Below are 22021 nucleotides of genomic sequence, written 5' to 3' on the forward strand. Positions count from 1 at the left end.
CTGAGTGACCAATGAAGTTACACCATTGGTCAGCCGAGTTATGAAGTTACACCATTGGTCGGCTGGATGAAGTGTGTTAGGTCCAGCCATATACTAGGTTTTGACCTGGTCTTGTTTACAAAATTACTGTCAGTTGAGAGCCCACCACTTATGCAAAACACATAATTCTTATTTCAGGTTAAATAAATAATTTTCTTTTAAGATAAAACCTTCAAATGTAATTCAGTGCACGAATTTGCATATCACTGGATGCATGAGAGAGAGAGAGAGAGAGAGAGAGAGAGAGATTTTAATTTAAAGTTTTTGGAGTATAATAGAAGAGTAAATGTTACTTTAGCCAGTCTCTGAGGGGTATTTCTGGTATTGTTTGCTCTCTGTCCATCACCAGAACCCTTGAAGCTGCCAGGAGTCAAGGATTCATTAGAATCCTCATTTCACCAAGAGCCATTACACAGCCCGGCGGATTGCCATGACGATGAGAATTACAGCAGAAGAGCAAGGCAGGGAGGGAGGGAGGATAGGAAGACATGAGCACAATAGACAAGAGCAAGCGAGAGCGCTCCAAGATTCTATTTTTAAGCCTGTAGTCAGGAATATCTCCATGGCTGGGGAGGAGGCAGAGGCAGGGGTGCAGGGGGTGCATGTGGTGGAGGAGGGGGGGGAGGGGGGGGGAGCGGCGGGGTGGAGCCCAGGGAAGCTGGTAGCCTAGCGGAGTGACAGGTTCCCCTGGAAACTGAGAACGAAGTGTACTGTCATCTTTCTCCTGCCCAAAACCCATCAGGTTTATCTGAACTCTATCATATCTCCACCCCACCCCCAAAACACACACACACACACACACAAACACACACACACACACACACACAGAACAACACCAAAACCATATGTCACTCACTGATATTATCATTCTGTTGGATTAAGTGAGCAGATTTAACCAATCTGCAAACTGAAGAATTTCTGTACCTAATCACAGGAAACTAAACCTGCAGACAGCTAAAAGTACATGCAACATAATTGTCTGTGCCATATATATGAAATATTTGATATGTACAAAGCCATATCTGTTATTTGTTTTTGAGTGTGTTCCAGTTTAGTTCTGTATGCATCACAATCCTGGACACATTTCTGCTAGTGAGCTGTCAATTGTTTTGGTACATTTAGTTAGAAAAAGAACACAAAGAAATGATCTTTCTATTAGAGAACCCAACATTAATTCAAGAGTCCCCTTCGGCCATTCAATTAAGCTTCTGTGCCGTGCATAGTATTGGGGTTCTGGTTTCAGTAACGTCTAGCTATGGGAGACATGAGCTTAATTGAATTTTAAATAAAAATCCATAAAATTGACATGAGGTAGCCCAATAATACATCGCAGCAATAAAGAAACTCCCTGCGGAAATTACAAATGGGAAACTAGCAGGGAAAGCTTTGTCAGCAAATCTTCTGCAGTCTGCATGCACAACTCTTAGATAGGATACAGTATTACCACGCACAGCATGATAGTTGCAATTGTATACTGCCCCTATATCATCGTGTGAAGCCAGTTTAATTTAAAATGACCCCATTATGTAGAATTGTAGTCTATTATCCCCCACTACATTTCTGCATGCCCAACTTATATCAGGCAAATTAATTAGAGTGAACCTAGTTATATCATTAAAATAAGTGCCACTAAGCTTCCAAATCAAGAAACAATTATTTTATTTAGTATCTCATATTGTCTACACGTCTCATTTCATTGGATGGCTGACTGCAGTTTCTTGATAACGTTTGTAGAACAGTTAATACTAATGATGTGAGACTGGGGCTTCTTAAAACAAAAAGTGTGGTGACTTATCATATTCTATGTGACTCACTGATGTGGACCAATTATTCTGTTCTACGGTATGAAGCAAATGCATTTGATTGGTTTGAGCCAAGGGGCCTGCTTTTGGTCCTCAACCTCAGCACTGGACATAGAGCTTTGTTTTCTGGTAGCGTGGCTACTGAATGTTAGTATTTTCGTGGTATTAAATTTATTTATTTATTTATTTATTTTTGTAAATAGTGTGGGTGTGGGTGTCTGGTTATTAAAATGAATAGTTTCAGAAATGGTGAGGACATTGTTTCAGGTTATACATTTATATATATGTTGGAATGACTACTACAAGTATATACAGTACACCAGTCAGCCACAACATTAAAACCACCTGCCTAATATTGTGTAGGTCCCCCTCGTGCCGCCAAAACAGCTAATATTAGGTAGGTGGTTTTAATGTTGTGGCTGATCGGTATATAATAATTTCTCAACTGGCTTGCCAATATGCAGACAAACGTTCCGTATGCAATACAAAGAGTTTTGGCTATAGTCAAAGATGGCACTAGTGTACACTGTAACCTATGACCACAAAACCCCACCCACTTTAGCACACTGGTAGCCAGTTGAGAATCCTCCCCAAAACGCCATAATGTTATTCAGTCAAACACCCCACACATTGTTTAACATGGGTGCATTCAGGGTAGTCATTCCACCACATTCAACATCACATGTCATGTGTACAGTACAATAGCTATTTATATAGAGCCCATTGTCACATTTTTATTGCACTTTAAATTAAATTGCAGCTCATATATTATCTATAATCTACAGCATCAACTGGGTTTACACACAGAAGACAAGCACATTCTGCACCATATCGAGAGTGTTTTGAAGCCTAATATTTATTTTAACATGGTTCCTATTTCAGAATGCAATACTGTTTCTTGTATTGAATTTAGTTGTTCCAGCCAACAGCAGAAGTACTGGCCACAGATAAAGATGCTAACACATGCTTTCCTGAGTCTGCGGCCCAAACATGCCCCCCACCACAACCACCACCCCCACCAGTTCCCCATTCTCCAAGGACTGCCTTGTTTGGCTGCAGGTGGTGGGGGTTTGGGGGGGGCTGTGGATCTCTGCAGTGGTCCCTTCCTCACACATCCTCTATAATCCTCCGGCTCCACTAAGAGCTTACTCCACACCCGTTACCATGGCAATGCTGCCTGCATTGCACCAAGATCCCCCACCGACGAACTCCCGTTGCATTCCTTTCCCCCGTCTCTCCTCTCTCTCTATCTTTCTCTCTCCTTCGGTCTTCGCTCTCCCTTTTCCTCCCTCACTCCTGTCATTTGCACACCGGCTGTTTGTAGCCCATCATCAGATTGTGAAGCCTGGTCTGAATGTCTGGTATCTGTTACCGGGGATGACAAGATTAAGATGGACTTGATAGGAGGTAATGATGTGAGAGCATGTGCAGTTTAAATGCATTGTCCATAAAGGTTTAATGTACTATCACATGCCTGCGAGAGCAGTTCCGTCTGCATGACATTGATCTTCATATCTTTATAAATACAACCCCAGCCACAACTGAACTGCACTCATGCCCCTCAAAAAAATAAAAAGAAATAAGAAGAATAAGAAGAAGATACACTTATCAGTACAAACATCTGCATTCACAGAAGATGTTGTGGAATATTGATGTGGCCTCCAATGGTCTTGGCTTGTGCCTAATGCAGGCTTTCTTTATTTAAGCTGTTTTTAGAAAGTGTCAAAATCTACATGATTACCACAGACCATGGATAGGACAGAATAGCTCATTTAGTCACACACATCTAAGGGCATCCCTTTTAGCTTAAAGGGAATTTAGAGATTCTATAGATCATTTCTGAATTGAAAGACAATCATCTCAAATTACAGCAGCAGCAATTTATGTGTATTAATGAGGAGCATATTTGCAGTCGCAGACAAAATCAGCTTCTATTGGCATATGGTAATGTCTGCTAAATATTCCACTTATACCCTCTGCATTGAGGAGCTAGTTTAGCTGAAGAAGCACATTGACTTTTTTTTGGCCATGCTAATGCAGCACCTAAAATAATACAATTATATAACAGGGAGGCTACGAGCACTTATGCACAGTGTATTGCTATAAATAATCTCTCTCTCATTGCTTGGTGTTAATTAAAGTTTTCCCCCCTTGACTCCGCAGTGAGTAATAGGGTTCCCAGGGGACGGTGGGGGTTTAAAAATGAAACAGACTTCCAGTCTCCCTGAAAGCACAATGTGGCCCTGAAATGAAATGAGCTTGCACAAATTATTTATCGTAAATATATATATGCCTGTGTGTGTGTGCATGTGTGTATGCATGTGTGTGTCTGTTATGCTGTGAGCTGGGGTGTTATGTAACACCATGTTGAAATAAACACCAACACCCATATACATGCACTACATACAATTTATTGTAACATACTTATAAGTAATTAGTACACAGTTCGGGAAATATTTATAGATAATCTACAAAGTCTTACAATGCGTGTATCAAATAAAAATAAATAAATGTGTATGTTATCCAGAATAGCAATAATGTGAGAATAAAACAAAAGTAATAACAAAGCTAATTCTGGTGTTGTTACTCACCAAATGAAAAGACAAATGTACTCATATGCAGTAATCTACTTCATCATTCTAAAATTGTTCTGTGAATTGAAATGCTAGGCTTTAGATTTTTTTAATGAGGCAGTTGAAATACGAATAGAAAAAAATTAAATCTCCCCCTTATTTGGTGTGATATTAACTGCTGTTTTCAAACGCAAAGAATCTAGAGGTCTCTCCAAGCATGCTCATTGGCTGTCTCTGCAGCGCAATATTCTACCAAGCCTAGCAACAGTAACTAAGCAGGCGCTAGTGGCAGCAATTCATATTGCTGAGCAGTTCAGGCCCTTCCAAATTTGGAAATAGGTGCAACTGAAAGATGGCTCCTTTTAGCATTCCACATGGGCAGAGAGAATTTGGGCAGAGGGAAACAGACCATTACCATTTCTAAGATTTGATTAGAGATGTGTGGTGATTGTGGTGATTGTGGTGTGTGTATGTGTTGGTGGTGGTGGTGATGGTGGTGTGTGTGTGCATTTGTATGGGTTGTGCTGATGATGATGGTAGTGTGTGTATGAGTGTTTGCATGTGTTGGTGGTGGTGGAGATGGTGGTGTGTGTGTATGTGTGTGTGTGTGTGTGTATGTATGTGTGTGAGTGGGTTGGTGATGGTTGTGATGATGGTGGTGTGTATGTGCTTGTGTGTGGATTGGTGGTGGTGATAATGGTGTGTGTGTGTGTGCGTGTGTGTGTGTGGTTTGGTGCTGTTGATGGTGGGTGTGTGTGTGTGTGTGTGTGTGTGTGTGTGTTTTAGTGGTGGTGATGGTGGTGGTGTGTGTGTGTGTGTAGGTTGGCAGTGATGGCGGTGATGGTGGTTTGTGTTTGTGTGTGTGTGGGTCAGTGTGTGTGTGTGTGTGTGGATTGGTGGTGGTGATGATGATGTGTGTGTGTAGGCGGGTTGGTGGTGGTGATGGTTGAGTGGGTGTGTGTGTGCATGCGTGTGTGTGTGTGTACATGTGAGTGTGTGTGTGTGCGTGCTTGAGTGAGCACGTGTGTGTGTGTGCGTGTTCAGGCGTGTGTGTGTGCATGTTCATGCGTGTGTGTGTGCATATGCGTGCGTAAGTACATGTGTGTGTGTGTGTGTGTGTGCATATGCGTGCGTAAGTACATGTGTGTGTGTGTGTGTTTGGAGGTTGGGGCAGGGGGGCCCGGGCTCCCTGTCCTTCATCCTTCTGATTTACACCACAAACCCTTTCATCTTCTTCAAAGATAAAGGCAGAACGAGGACAAGCCACATAAAATTGGCCGCTTTATGGCCAAGCAGAATGCAGTGCTCTGCGCTGAGAGCATCGCATGCTGCTAGTCTGGGCTCCATGTGCTATGGCAGCCATGGCTTGGCAGACCCTGCCTCCATCACTCCCTGAGCACTGCCTTTGTGTGCGCAGGGATCAGATAATCACCACCCAGACCCCATCCTAATTCCTGTGTTTACACGCCGACTCTAATGCGCCGCCTTGAAGCTAGGCCAGGCTAACCCTCACCAGGCATGGACGCCCCCCCCCCCCACCCCGAAAAAGCTCTGCTCCAGGCGCCAGGGGATGGGGGCATCAAGTGCCCATCTTCCTCCAACATCAGAGGCGCCCAATTAGACCTTTAGAGCAAAGAGAACTTCTCAGCACATTAATCTGCTAAACTGACAGGCGCACAAACAGCGGGAACACTGTCCTGAACCTGGGAGCTGGTCTGCAGAATCTAAACAGATTAGCTAAACTTCAGGTCGCGCTGCGCTATTTTATAAGCGCTGAGCGCTGTGGAACTATGTAAACCTCTGGAGGAACACGTAATTCATTATTACTGCCGCGGCTGTCGAGAGACACGCAAGTGTCACACAGGCATTGCGTAACATCGCGGAGACTGAGCGAAGGGATCTATCTGGGGGCCTATGTGCGTATGTATGAGTGTACACGTGTGTGTTTTCATGCGTCTGAGTGCGGATGTGTGTGCTGGGGAAAGGTAGCGCTTCGCTGGTTCCCTGTTTCCCCCGCTGGCCCGCTATCATCGTCAGTCTGACGTTCGTCTTGTAGGGCACAGGAGGGAGAAAACTGCCTGTTTCGCATGCCTGCACTCTCTGCTCTCTCAATATTATGATATTTCACGGAATGAACAAAAGGATGCCCTCGCTGTCAGCTGTTTCTAAGTAAAACAGGCATCTCACGGGTATCATTTTGACTAAAAGCTTTTTCGAGGTTCATTTATGTAATGATATGGTAGTGTGGAGATGCATGTAGAATTTGTCAGTTAACCTGAGGAAATACAGTTCCTTTCTATTGGAGCTGTTCATCTCTTAAACTTAGAAGCCATGAATAAAAATAATACTGTGAGAAAATTCTCAGCAGAATTGGCAGATTAAAAATAAGCCGTAAAATTCCCCGCTCTGTGAGAATGAATGTGCCGGAGCTGTTTGCAGTCCCTGGATTTGGCAGTGTCCTCTGCAGGCACACAGCACATATGCCAGCCTGCGTGTGCTTGTGTTCCACGGGCTTAATGTGTGCCGTTCTGCTGCAGAACGAACAACGCTCATATGCCACTCCCCCCCCGCAGCACTGCAGAGAGAGAGAGAGGAACGCTGGTCCTGCAGAATTGACTCAGCTCAGCAGCATAGAGCAGCAGTGTGGAGCAGTGGTCAGAGCAGCAGTGTGGAGACATGACAGCCAGGAGCAGTGTGCAGGGAATTGAGCCTTTCAGCACAGGGGAGAGGCTGGATCAATGCATCAAGGCAGCATAGGCCTGTCGAGTCACTATGCTGTCATGCCTGCCCTTTATGGGAGATAGTGCCATTAAACCAGCTACAAGCACACCCGAGGGGGTGGAGCTACAGTGTGGCGTCAATCACTGCCCCCTCTTTTGACCATGGAAAAACACTGTGATTTGTTCATATTTGTTCAGTGAGCCATTGATAGCCTGTGACTATTAAATCTATTATTACATTAAGCCCATTGGTGATATTACTGTAATGGCCGTGCTCTGCAGGGATACTTTCCTGAGAACGCTGTGCTGTTCAGAGTCTGATTAAACTAGTCAGAGCCACTCAGTATCAAAAGACAACTGGATGCATCACTTCTGTAGACATGCTTTGTGGATCTTACTCCAACACACACACACACACACACACACACACACACACAATGTGCAGGATGATGAAGCCATCACTCCTTTGGCATGTATGTTACTGACATACAGGGGGGTTGTAATGCCCAAACTAATCACATTAGTCCAGGTCCACAGAGAGTTCTTCACTCATCATGCAGAAATCAATGAAGCTCCCCTGGCATGAAACAAGCTTGCATTTAACGCATGTCAGTAATTACATGCTGTATATGAATGAACTATTAATATAAATGAGCTGCCGCAGGTCATGTCTTTATGGTGCGAGTCGGGGGTAAATGACGGAGGGACACAAGGAGAGAAAGAGAGGGTGGGAGACAGAACACAAGAGGATGACCCAGACGGACAGAGCCAAGTGATGTTGTTGTCGGTAGGGCTGGTGCACATACTGTCTTTCATCAGAATGACCTATCGAGCCACTGAGGAGATCGGTGGGATCAAGGTCTCGAGAGTGGGCAGCTCTGCTCAGAAGCAGAGATCACCACCTGTGTTAGGCATGGGCTCCTACGCCTGCTTGGCTGTGTGTGTACACAATCCCCACAAGCCCTTTGATGCCATAAAGTTGATGAAGGGGAGGGGAGCAGCAATTTAGTCATGCCAGCAATGTGACACGATGCAATTTTCTGCGGCTTTAAAACATCTCTTTGATGCAGTCCGGCACTTTTCTCTTCAATAGGAGCTGGCAGATTAGCTAATAGCCCCGCTTTGTCTACGATAGGGGAGTGGGGATTGTTCTGCGTAATTTCTAGTCCATAGCCTGTCGCAGCAGCCATTAGCCATATCATGTATGCATCACAGCCTGTTGACTGTTTCAACTGAAATCAATACGTTTTCATCCAATGGGTTGCCTAGGAAGGCAAGGGAGAGAAACCATGGAATTTCATTTCAGTTAATTTAGTCATTTCATGATCGTGTCACCAATGTTAAGTTATGCAGAAAACAGATTTTGCTTACAAGCTTCACAGTAAAGCAATGAGAAGTCAGTTGGAAATTGTTAGCATCCCAGCGTATATATTTAATTCTCCAACTTCATATTATAGGTGTTATAGATATTAAGCTATTATAGGATATATTGGACAAATTGGAGCTATTATAGGATACATCAGATCTACATCTACATCAGCTAACCACCTGCTAAAAGCCAATAAAGTTAGCTATACTATCCACCAATCAGTCAATCAAATGTCATATGAAATTCACAGGGATTATCACTTTGAAATTCACAGCGCAAACCGCAAACAGTTCAAGTGTCTGTATATTTTACCTTGAAGAAATAGCTTAAGCAGTAGATAACTACTACTACTACTGAAAAAATAGTCCCATGCAGTGCTCTCACACATATTTTACATTTGGTAAACATTGTAAAAAAAATAGACAAAACAGACAATTTAAACAAGTTAAACAAGGGTAAGCAGCCAATAACATTTATCTGTTAGAGGTAAAACGTCTAGCTCGGTGTCCTTCTGAACTCTCTTAATGTGAAACAGTCCGATTGGTGCAGGATTTCCACAGTTCATCGGATGCGGTTTGCAAATCCAGCATGGGGACCTCAGCTACTTATTCACAGTACTATTGAGAGTGAGTCTGTGCAAAGCTGGAGGATTGGAGAGGCTGAGCTTTCGCACTCTCAGCCATCATCCCTGTACTTCAGCTGAGTTTGCACAGCTGTAGAGATGTATGAGCTTCACATAGAGTAGGCAGAAATCTTACCTTCTTACCTTCATTGGTCCAAATCTTTTATTTATTTAGCTTGATAAACCATTTGCAGTGGAAACATTATGGCACATTGTGCATTACTGTATCATAGTATCAAATACACCAAAGCAGTGTAAAGCTATGTCAGTAATATCTTTTGCCATTTCTCTGAAGGATTAAAATACATTCCAATAGGAAAAAATAGTAGCCACTTGGCAACTCTGCTGTCAGTAATTTGCCAGTGAAAATCTGTGTTTTTTAAATCAGTTGGTAAAATGAGAAAATGCTGAATGATTTTGTGAAAAATAATGTGTATGTACGTTCAATGTTGAAAATTTGATACACACATTGGAATGGATTATTAACTGAAATAAGAGCAAAGGAATTTCAAATGTCTTTGCAACTTGGCTTCATGTCCAAGGCAAGTAAATGTATGACGAACAGCTGTTCATGTATTCTGGTTGAGGATCTTTAGTACAGAATGCTGAATGTATTTTAATAGAACATATTTCAAGAATGTGTCCTTCTTCTCCCTGACTTCTCTTGAACTGAAAGGGATGTGAGTTTATCCAAGCATCAAGGCATCATGCAAGTGCTGCGGAGATCTTGAAGCATTTTATCCATCTGTGAATTCGATGCTCCTTGATGTTCCACGCTTTGAAGACAGAACATTTCATGTTTATGATTCATTCTGCTTTGGTTCATTTCTTCATCTTGTTGTTGTTGTTCCATGGACTATATTTAGGCACTGCAACACTTTTGCGCCAAAGTGAATTCTCTCAACCAATCAGATGTTTCTCTGCTAACCCTCTCATTTATAAAAGAAAAATGAGGTATGGGAGGGGCAGTACAGTGCAGGAGGGAAGGGTTGTATGAGTGTTTCTGTACTGAAATGGTTTGGATACTCTTGAGAAATATTATGCGGAGAAAGTCAGGCTGAAATTGAGGAACAAACACGCATGCACACACACACACACACATATGTGCTGTGTGTGCCCACAGAAAAGTATGTATCTTTCTGACATACTGCCTTTCTGGCTCTCTAATCAGGAACACTGCACACACAGTGCACAGCATCATTCACTGCAGATCGACATATCCTGGTGGAACAGGAATTATGCATTCTGCTCACTCACCCCTCAGTCCCCTCAGGCTAAAAATACACCTGTCTTGATGGAGAGCAGAAAATGTGCCACACGAGAATGTACCTGCAGACACAGCAGAGTCTTCCGAATGTTGCATCACGCCTGACTGTCTGCGCAGTTCGGCACAGCGAACTGTCAAAGCCACGTCGCCGTGGTGACGTACAGCTGTGAAACAGCTGTTTTTTACATGAGGAAATGCACAGGCAGGGTCGATGGCGAGTGAATGTCTCCTGCTGTTCAGCTTCATCAGCTTTTAAGGACCCAGAGAAAATTCAACCGACTGCCTACACGGCATCTTAAAACCTTACCGTGCCTGACTCCATTAACTCCTTTCAGTGATTTAGTGTGAAGTAGACCACATGGCCCACTGCAGTATGTTTTTATTAACACAAACAAAGATGGTCATTTGTAATTATTTACGGAATAAAGATGACTATACAAACGGTTTTGTACGTTCTTGATGAAACGTGAATAGCTGAGGTTAACAGAAGATTCTATAAATCTGAGACATCCACAGACAAATTCCAAATGAACACATTATATCCAAATATTGATTCAAATTCTACAGTCAATTCTACTTGGTTATTTAACTCCATATTAAATATTAATAACTTTCTAAATGCCATTTCCTTCACACATCTAGTGACAAATGTGGATAAATTTTTCTATAAAGTGGACATGGACAAGGATGGCTCTCGATGGTCATGTTTGTTTATCCTATATCCTTTACACTTAAGGAAAATGCAACCATTCAATACATCATGGATGGATTCAACATCAAAGAAGTTATTTCAGTATTTAAAACCAGCAGCAACTAATAATATAAACACTATTACTGTCAAACATCCACAAAGGATAAAAATATGCTCAATGTAAAAGTCAGTGTGCAAAACAGAGTTGATCGAATACTAACCATTTTGCAGTGTGCAATTATGGTCCTGTTCTAAGACCCTAGATCATTTTCAAAGTCTACTTGCATGATCTGAGAATCCATCATTAATGAATGACCATTCTTTAACTTTTCATCAATAGACAGCCACCATAGAGTACATTGTATGTAATGCACTGTTCTAGCGCTACCATGGTTGGCCTGCTCTAACAACGATTACTATTCACACTAAATGACCGGCTGAGCTCAGCAGTACTAAATATAATATCCTTTACTGTGTTTTTGAAGAATAATGGCTGACCTTGATCTTCCCTCTCTATGCAGTAAAAAGCACATGGGAAGGCTGAAAACGCGCCTGGGAAGCTTGATAGCTGACTCACAGGAAGATTCATATGTAAAAAGGAGCAGTTTGAGACTGAGTCACCTCATCAGTGGCGCAGAGAGAGAATGATGCAGCGCACACACTCCCACACACACACGTGTGCGGACACACGCAAATACATCTACCTAATCATCTTCACGTGCACAGGTGGAATTTTGTCTGCACACACACATGTACATGCACGCACACACGTGCACACGCACACACGCACACACACACACAGTAAAATGATACAGTAAAGTAAACCCCCAGCCCCTTTTCAAAAGATTGAAAGCAGTCTGAAAAAGGTCAGTGGTTGTTAGTCATGACTGTTGTGTTCTAAGTATAGGTAACATAAGGGATTATGGTTTATGATATTACTCACTCTCAAGCTGTCATGCACACACACACACAGACACACAGACACGACACACACATAAACACACACACACACACAGGTGAAATGTTACAGATTTCACCAGGAGGGTTTCAGAGGGTTGAGTTAACTCACACTATATTCCCGCATTGTTCGCAGTGTTAAACTTAATTGTGCAAAATTTTGATCTCTTGAGCTACGCACTTTTACTTCCATTTTCCATTATTATCCTGGGGAGGGTACACTCTAGGGCATATTGCTCACTGAGTAATGTACCAATGTAAATGTTTTCCATAAGATAATAATTCCAGATTTTGACCACACCTCCATTTTAAAGAAGGTGGATTCCATCAAGTGCATGGAGTACCAAAGCTCCATCATCTCTCTTTTGCAGCAACAGAAAGAAAAGCAAATATGCTAAGACACAACAGTAAGGCTTGCACCAGCCAGGGAAAGACCATCTCAATTTATCTATGCATTGGTTGATTTTCATACTTGGAACTTGGCAGTAAAAAAATAAGAAGAATGAGAGCAAGTTGAAGTTGATGCTCAATTTTACAATCTTACTTTTCTTGCAGAGCAAAAATTATTGCTATCACATTAAAAAATACTGTACAAGAGGTTCTAACATTATCCCCAAGTTACACATTGCCTCACTGTGGTGCCAACAGATAATTCTGCCAGTTTGGACATATTCAATTTCAGGACCAATTACAACACGTGGAGCTATTCATGAAATAGCATCATCTTTAATTTACCAGCTTCTTACTTTACCCACAGCAAAATAAAAGCTATTGCCGAAAATAAAGTAGCAGTTTTTGGATTGCTAATGAAGGAGTTACTGACACAGCAGCCGACCTTCCTTTTTCACAGAGGAAGATTTAAGGAGGCCCATACGCTACGTGAGCCAGGCACAAATTCTGCCGAGTGATGTGTAAATGATGTGCACATGCACCACAGGTGGCTTTTTAACGAACACTCCACACTGTTTCCACACGTGAGGGTGCCTAATTTCAATGAAGAAACGTGTCCCAACCTAATCATCCAAGATGGAGACTGATACAGCATTGAACCAATTCCCCTTTATATTTAAGAATCCCTTTACACCTCCCTTTAGAAAATTGAGTACCAAAGCAAGAGAAAATGAAAAAGAAAACCAAAATTAGTGGTGATATGGCAGGAATATGACACGTTTTTGCAGAAGAAAACCTGAACGGTTCCACCCTTTTTTATTCACGCATAATTCTGATTGGGCAACAACAACATCTTCTGGACACTTCAACACCACAGTTACGCTTAGGTAATGCGCAGAGTCCATCAAAATCAGAAGAGGCTGACTGATGGAGAAGAATCAGAATACAGACACCTGTCAATCAATGGATTGACACACAAGTTGTCTGGGCCGTCACTATTTCTTATTCATGAGTGATGTCGATCGGCAGAGTCCATGTACTCCCACAGACTGCATGGAAGTCCCATTTAAATGCCACTTCTGCAGCCTCAATGGCTCTCAATATCAGGTACTCTTGCCCTGAATTGCAATTGCTCACTCTCAATGTGAGTAATGCTTTAATTGATACCCTTTGCAGAGGCGAAAGTAGAATGACTGTAATTCTGCTGAGATTGTTATTTTTTTTGTAATTGTGCTGAATACTCCTTTGACTGATTATTTCTGTGAGCGGGCGGCACTCTAAAAAGGTAGCCGGTCATAAAAACACATAGAGCCTGCGATTTTCCGGAGAGCAGCTTTGATTGGCCTCTCCACGTCCCTCCCTCGAGTCGAGGCGTCTAAAATTAGGCATTCCTGCCAGTTTGTTTTCTGCCCCCTCCCTTACTACTGACTGCAAACAGAGAAATCCTTGAATTTAAATATTGAAGGCTCTTTGTCAGCTATGCACTAAACAGTGCGACGGGGGAGGGGAGCGGGGTGGCGGGTGCTTTGTTGGGCGGGAGGGACGGCGGCCTGTTGTGCACTGACCCCGCCCAATCCGCAGAGGCCAGGGCCACTGCCAGGGACCCCAGCCAATGGGGCGACGGCTCCCTCCCCGCTGTGGCAGGCCGCTGCGTGCAGTTGGCCGCACGGCTCCTCCATATGGCCATGATGTCACTGCTGGCAGAGCCGCGAGGGTGAGGTTATATGCTCTCTTTCACTCTCTCATCCTCACCTCTATGCTGCTCTATTTCACCCTTTCATCCTCTCCTTACCCCCATGCTACTCTCTTTCACCCTCTCATCCTCTTCTTTCCTCAATGCTACTCTGACTCTACTCTTGGCTCATTTCTATCACTCTTCTCTCCTTCTCTTCTAGTCCTTTAAATCCTTGGAGAACCGTTTTCACAAAGCAAAGATCAAGGTTTACTGTCAACGACAGTTTACAGTTTGTCATGTTTAAGGGCATTAACCATGACAAAGAAAGAACAGGTGATCACCAGAGGGATATGGGCTCAAATTTTAAATGCCATGGTTGTGCAAGTCAGTGTGGTGTGCTGGCATCGCTCCATTCAAGATGAATCTGTGTAATAGACAAAACTAAATAGCAATAAAATTAAATAATGGTGAAGCTCTGGAATAGGAGCACCTGGACAATATAACACTGCCTTCGACGGGTGTGTGCGGCTGCAGCAGAGAGGGGGAGGGGAAAATAGAGAGTGAACCAGGATGACTTAAACTGCACAATGATTCCCCGACCCCACACACACACACACACACACACACACTTGAGCGTGGCTGCAGTTTGGCACTCCTGGCCCCCTAGTCATCCCTGGTCATGAAGAAGGACAACAGCGTCTCTCTGAAAAGGTCAGGCTATTTGCAAGGGAAGGGATGGCGAGTGGAGGTGACTGAATCAGGGCATTTTAGCAGGGTTGTGTCTAGCGTCTGAAGGGGTAGGATGTGGGGAAGCTCATTTCAGCTCATTTTCACTTTAAACCTCCAGTCTCCTGCTATCACATCTCTGTGGGTCACTGAGACATGTTAAATGAAACAATCCATCGGTTACCCTGCTCTCCAGAACCATTTTGAAACTGACAGAGACTTGCACATACATAGTGATCAAAAATGGCGCATACATAGTAATCATAAACCGCACTGTTCCAGTACCAGGTGTAAGTAGGACCCCCCCGCCCCCCAAGACAGTGACACAGTTGAGTCCCAGTCAATGCGCAGCACTTCTAACACAATTGATGTACTGCCATGGTCCCATGCCACTGACTGTGGCCTTCGGATGTCTGGTAGCTAGAGAAACCATCAGCCCACCAGAGGCCTGTGCAAAAGACTACACAATCAGGAAAAAGAATCAAGAAAATGTACTGCCTCCAACTCCCATATAAACCCAATCCACATCCTTAATTAGCTGAACTACAAAATCAATGAGCTCTATCAGGCTGCAAAGTCAGATGGGATACGGCCATTCCAGTATAAAACCAGAATATCCGCATTTCCACAGCAATAATTATTAGCTTTGGCAAATTCTGTTATTCAGGGTAGCTTAACTTGCTCACATATTGCACATACTACGCTGTGGACCCTGTGGCCTCTGGGACCTGGGAAACCTAGCCCTAAACCACAAGCCCAGCTCTGCCCACACCGCCACCCCTGCGCCGTGTTTCAAAGACCTCTTCATCCGTATAAAGGACAGGAAGGTGACGGGAGAGAGCGACAGAATGGGGCAGGGAAGAGACAAAGGGAGAGAAGGGGAGAGAGCATGAGGAGGGTACGCAATCATTTAGAGAGGTGAGCGATAGGGATGACAACAGAGTCAGAGTGACCTGGCAAATAGCAGCTGCACAACAGGGAGGATAGAGTGATGGAGGGAGAAGACGAGGCTGTATATGAAGGGAGAGCAGCAGCCATCCTCTCCAATCTTTCCTGGCTAATCGAAAGCAGGGCAATCGAAACACGGCAATGATGACAGGGAGAAGCAAGACAAGCAAGTGAGAGAGAGAAAGAGAAAGTGTGAGAGAAACAAGAGAATCAGAGAGAGAGGTACATGTCATACTGACCTGACCAGTTGAACAGTTAAAGGAGAAGAGCATGTAATGAAGGCCAGAGAAAGAGGTGGGAAAAATAGATCGGAGTGAGGAGAGAGACAGAGCTGAGAAAAGGTGCAAAGAGACACAGACTTGAGAGGTTAAGGTGTTCAGTGAAGAGTACAGAGCATGTGATGGAGGGAGGGAGGGAGAGAAGTGGAAAAAGGAGAGCAGGTAAAGCAGAAGAAGGGAGAAAGAGAGAGAGAGAAAGAAGTGGCCTCTGACCTTGCTGGTTGAGCTGGAGGGTGCTCTTGCTCCACTGGGACAGTCCCACGATGGCTACCATCTTGGCTCCGAGGCTGGAGCGGCGCTTCTTGTTTCCCGCCAGGCTGGCAGAGTCGGAGGCCCCCCCGGGGCTCTTCTCCAGGCTGTACATGGCCCCGCTGATGCTGGAGCTGCGCACCACGTTCCGGGCGGCTGCTGCGCTCATGCCCCCCGGGCTGGGCACCTCCACCGAACTGCTGAGCATCATGGTCCCGACGGGCCTCTGGGCTGGGCTGGGCTGGGGCTAAAGGGTGAGACAGAGAGTTCTAGAGGGTAACCATTCATCGCAAAAAAAAATCAGTCGAGCGTATGCATCCCAGAGGGATTCTGAAAACCAGAAAACCAAAAATCACCCGATATGGGGCAAAACTGGAAAGCCACTCCCTGACCACTGTAAAAGGCAGACATGTGAAACTCCTAGAAAACAGAGGGGAAATACACAACGCTTATGAATTAAGATATTCTTCAGTTTATTGAATATAGTCAAATGCTAACAGTTCTTGTAAACTAAGAGCTTCACTTCAGAGCATGACATTCCCACTTGAGTCACCCACCATTTACAAAAAAGTGAGTTACAACAGTGACAGTCCCAGAGAAACAATGACAGAAAAATAATCACAACATTTACACGCTTATTTCTGGAGAAGGAGTGCAGGGTGCCAGAGTCATGAGTAAGTCCAGGTGACTTCTGAACCATGACCTACAGTGTCTTTACTTTTACTTGGCCGCAAAAAGTAGACAGCAGATTAATTTTCCAGGGCCAAACGTCGGAACGCAGCATTATTCACTGATGACATCCTGCAGATCCAGGGCACCGTCACAGAGAGGAACGTCACCGAGTTCAGGGCACAGGAGAGGGGGTGGTGAGGAGAGAGTGTGAAGAAGAATTCTTCATGCCCCCCCCCACCTGCTCATGGAAAATCTGCAGGATTGGAACTGTGGCCTATATAGTGGATGATTGTTGCCTTATTTTGAAGTAGGCTGTGTTCATTTTTAGTTCAGCGAAAACCGATTAGTTCACCGGTAAGCTCACCGATAACTAAATCATCTGTAAATGAGATTTCATTAGAACATTCAATATTTTGACAAATTATACATTTTCTTCAGTAACAGACTGGCTTTGTATGGGAACTGTTTGATTTTGTTCTAGTCCTTTCATTTCAAACACTGCAGATTTTCTAAGATTGCATCCTTAGCGATAGTGCTAAGACAATGTGCTTTTGTCAAATTTTGACAGTGTTTTTATCAATGGAGACCGTAATTAGTTTCAGTTTAATACTCACCATTTTGCACTAGCAATATTATCTGTGTGTATCTGTGAGGACACACGTCAGCAGCTCTAAATGGTCACGGTTCAGCTCTGTTTGAGCTGTCTCACTACAGGCATAAAAACACGTGTTCTTTTGACGGCTGTCAAAAGAACAGCATGGGCAGCATGGGTGTGCATTGTACTGTATGAAGTGCATCACATCCATCCCTGTAACAGTAACCATCCTCTGTGTTTGAAGTACCACGGCCCATACAAAAACCATGGTGCGGCTTGAATGTGTATTGAATTGTGTGGATTCAGCTGTGTGGAGATCTCTCGTTATACTGTTCTCTGATGTCAATGCGGTTGCTGTACATCGTCTCTCTGGGGTGGAGATAACTCGTTTATTTTTATTTGGGGGCAATATACACATGCACACACACAAGCACACACAAAGTAAAGGAGCAAACATGATCGCAACATTCACGAGTGTGTCAGAAAACAGGGTTCAGAGATTCTTCTCCATGTTGGGTGCGGTTATCCATCAAGTTTCAACCCCCCATGTTTTTTTTCAACAAATGTGACAAGAGCTGTCTAAGTGATGCACTCTCTGCTGTGACAAATGAATAAGAATGATGAGGGAGAGATGGGGAGAGAGATAAAGAGGCAGAGAACCAAACTGTTTAACTTCCCCCAACAACAGTACATGCACTTCCTCACTCTCTCCTTGGAGACTTCTGCATCTCACACAGAGAGCAAACAGACATCCAGAGAGAGAGAGAGAGAGAGAGAGAGAGGAAGCGAGGGAATGAGCTTGAAGAATAATTGTATTATGGTCAGAGTAGAAAAAGAGCAAGAGGGACTGTGGGGGGAGGGGCTTATGCCAGCCCCTTCCCGATCCCTTGCCACGGGGCCTGATCATGACACTGCTGGTCTGCTCAGCACCAAAAACCCTGGCTGTTTTTCCAGGAGGGGGGAGCGCGGTGTCTGCCGAGCCACAGAGGAGCGTGCCGATGATTCATCTCCATCTCTGCCCCGCCGCCCCATGTCACGATGCACCTTGTCTATTGTTCGTCCCCTCACGTGGCCCACCTCACCTTCCCTTTCCCCCCCGAACCGGTCCCTGCCTTACTAGGGCCCTTCTGCAGGGTAACCCCAGGAAGAACCTCGCCTACTCTGGCAGAACAGTGACCTCAAAACCATGGTAAAATTATTGCTATAACTGCGGCGTTGGAATAAGAGGTCTGTGCTAAACTGTAAGGAGCTGACAGGACAGGGATGAAGGGCAGGTTGTGCTACTGTTCTGCAGTCATCCCTGCACTGCTACAGTATTCTCTATAGCATGACTCAGTGACTTATGGCCTGATTCAAACAGCGGGGATAAACAACCATCCAAAGGACCTCAACACTGCAGCAGATATGAACACCAATCTGCTAAACCTCAACACTGCAGCAGGTATGAGCACAAATCTGCTGAACCTCAACACTGCAGCAGGTACGAACACCAATCTGCTAAATCTCACCACTGCAGCAGGAATAAGTACCAATCTACTGAACCTCAACACTGCAGCAGGTATGAGCACAAATCTGCTGAACCTCAACACTGCAGCAGGTATGAGCACCAATCTGCTGAACCTCAACAGACTTGGTAGGGTCCTTCCTTGTCTAAGCACTGGACACTACATGGCATTCAGGACTTGCTAGCCCTTTGTGTGTGTGTGTGTGTGTGTGTCTGGTGGTGGGGGGGGTGGTTTGGGTGAGGGGTTAAACTCCATTCTGGTTGGTTAACATGGGGAGAGAGGGATTTTAACCCCCACCCCAGCGGCTCCATTATGGAAGCAGTCTGCTGGAACAGAGCCGGATGTGAGGAGTGATGGAGAGCCACTGCTCTGGAGCCAGCGGAGCGCAGCCTGAGTCTGTCTGAGTGGGTCTGTGCGTGCCAGGGGGCGTGCGCTTGGCTGGATGTATGACATGAGGTGATTGTTATGCATGTGAAAACATTGAGTGCAATTGTGTGTGTGTGTCAGGCGGAGTACTGTGCAACACACCAAGGAAAAGAAACAAGAAATGCAATGTACTTCCTGCGAAGCTTGCCATGGTGGAATCCACTACAAAACATCTGTGTGTGCGTGCGTACGTGTCTTCGTGTTTTTTCCGTATCTGCCTATTTCGTGTGTGTTTCAACTCCTAGTAAGGGAGTGCATTTAACAGACAAACTGTGATGGAAATGCAACGTCCAAGTAGGCAAAGCAAGAAGATGCAAGCACTGCCTAATTTCAACAGGACAAAAACAACTAGGTTAAAAACAGGAGAAATGACTCCTACAGTTATACACCTCCACCCTGCATCACTCCCATAAGTTACCTGACAGACAATACATTTCTTACTCTTCTCCCCAGGTTATTGTGTATTTTTCCCTCACAAACAACTGCCTCAGACTCACTGCTACATCACTGGACTTACGCCATTTGTTTCCAGGAGAGTTTAACCCATATCCTGCCTTTCAGAGTGCTTCAAAATGGCAAACCAGCTGGGAAGTAAGCAGGGTTAAAATAGTCTGGAAGCAGTAGCTTTTCAACTTCTGGTCCCTCTCCTTTCTGTCTGATCAAATTGCTTATGATGAGTTGCCCATGCTGACTTTGGTGAGGTAGTCTGACACAGCTCTGCTCGTAATCAAGAGCTTGTGGGTTTAGTGTTCCCAGATAATGTCATCTGTACTCTGGGGCGAGGTGCATAACCTGAATTGTTTAATTAAGATGAGCCGTTTTGCAGAATAAGTTACATATAATCTTTGTAATTTTCTCTCTCTCTCAGAATTACTGTACCTCACCATCAACTCAACATTCACAATCAACTCAGCACTATGAAGTCAACCAGCATTACTGCATTACAGCCATTCCAAACTGCAAGTACAGCTTCGCAAACCACTAAATAAGTGAAGCTGCTGTACCATATGCTGCCAGTCACAAGCCTGTGTGAAACAGAAAAGACTTTATTCTCCAAAGCAAATCTTTGAGTAGCCGCCCACTCTCTCCTCGACCTTACACTCACCACAATCCATCATTTCATCATCGGCCGAACCAACAGCACAGATTGCGACTGCAAAAATATACGGATCTCAGGCTTTGATTAGTGGGCTCAGATCAGTTCCAATGTTGTACCAGATCAGAGTCATTTCAATGTTGATCTCATCTCTCAACACAATATGGAACGGATAGGATGTTCCAAATATAACCTATATGAGGGCATACACATATCCTCCTCCCCTGAACTGGTCCGTACTGGCACGTGGAACTAGGTTATATGGGCAGTCATGGACTGGACACAAAGTCATCCTGACCAATGTCCCAATTTGCGCACAATGAATTGTGGCCCCTCAGTCTGAAGAAGGGAGTTGTCTCAACAACTCACTGTGAAGTCTTTTTTTCAATAGTTATTTCAAGTTCAACTCCAGGATCAGAGAAATAGGACACATCCCTAAACATCTCACAAATAACTGAAAATGTCATAAAGGATTAGCATAAGTCCTGTGAGTATTTCAGTCTAGACTAGTTTTGGTGGTGTAACATTGTGGTAGGCCTGTTCAGTGATGCAAGCCAGCCTATTGCATAGCCCCAACATTGTACACTATCACAGCAGTTCTATCTGATTTATAAACCCCTCTCTATAAATGCCCCTCTTTTGTGTGTGCTTTGAGCCATACTAGGCATGTCTTTTTCATGCCCTCACAAGCAGGGCTGTATTGAAGCATTCAGGGTTGTATGTATAATAGTGTGCTCTCCACGTATGTCACCACAGGAGTGGTGAGCATGGTTAAAGGGGCTGCTGGCGGCTCTTCCTGTTCAGGTACTGTTCTAGCGCATGGATGGGCCCTATGAATTCTGTCTGGGATCAAATTCCAATTTGTGAAAGTGCCGCTAGCCCTACAGGGCAACACACAGTTGCACAACTAGGGTTTGGGATGGATCTGTTGGCTGGGATACACTGGCATCCCATTGCTCTCTAGCAAGCCCTACAAGTCATTCAGGCACAAGAGGTCTTCTTGCTAAGGCTACACATGGAGTGTCTTTCCCCAACTCATGTCTTTGCAAGCTTGGCTTACGGACAACGATGAGAAAAGAAGCGACTGATAACATCACATGCTTCAGAGGCAAGTGCATGCTCGTCTACACTCTCCAGGATTGGCTGCAGCGCTTGGAGAACGAGCGCAGCTGAATATGATGACATAATATACGCAGTATGTTACAAATTCAGTACCAAATGTATTCACAGCTTTTCTTTTGTACCCAAACCAATGTCAAACATTTCACACCTCTTCAAATTTAAGTTTCAGGTACAAACCCTAAAGGCCTGTGAACAGCAGCACAGACACATTTCTACCTCTGGGCAATGTAAACTAACCTCCCAATTTCAGCTTATGTTTGATGTGAAGCATACTGAGAAATTGGAAGGGCCATCTAGTG

At 44.3% G+C, this 22021-nt stretch overlaps 1 protein-coding gene across 2 annotated transcripts in view; it reads right to left on the reverse strand.

Annotated features, from left to right (window-relative positions):
* The window catches only part of rims3 (regulating synaptic membrane exocytosis 3), a 43558-nt gene that overhangs the window by 16146 nt on the left and 5391 nt on the right, over nt 1-22021 (reverse strand). For both annotated transcript variants that reach the window (XR_010331922.1, XM_064347680.1), the window contains exon 2: nt 16271-16553. Coding sequence is in view for 1 of the 2 variants with exons in the window: in XM_064347680.1 (XP_064203750.1) it covers nt 16271-16517 (247 nt within the window). In the remaining variant the exon portion in view is untranslated. The remainder of the gene's footprint in view (nt 1-16270; nt 16554-22021) is intronic.

This window comes from Anguilla rostrata, chromosome 8 (genome assembly GCF_018555375.3).
Source record: "Anguilla rostrata isolate EN2019 chromosome 8, ASM1855537v3, whole genome shotgun sequence".
Classification (NCBI taxonomy): domain Eukaryota; kingdom Metazoa; phylum Chordata; class Actinopteri; order Anguilliformes; family Anguillidae; genus Anguilla; species Anguilla rostrata.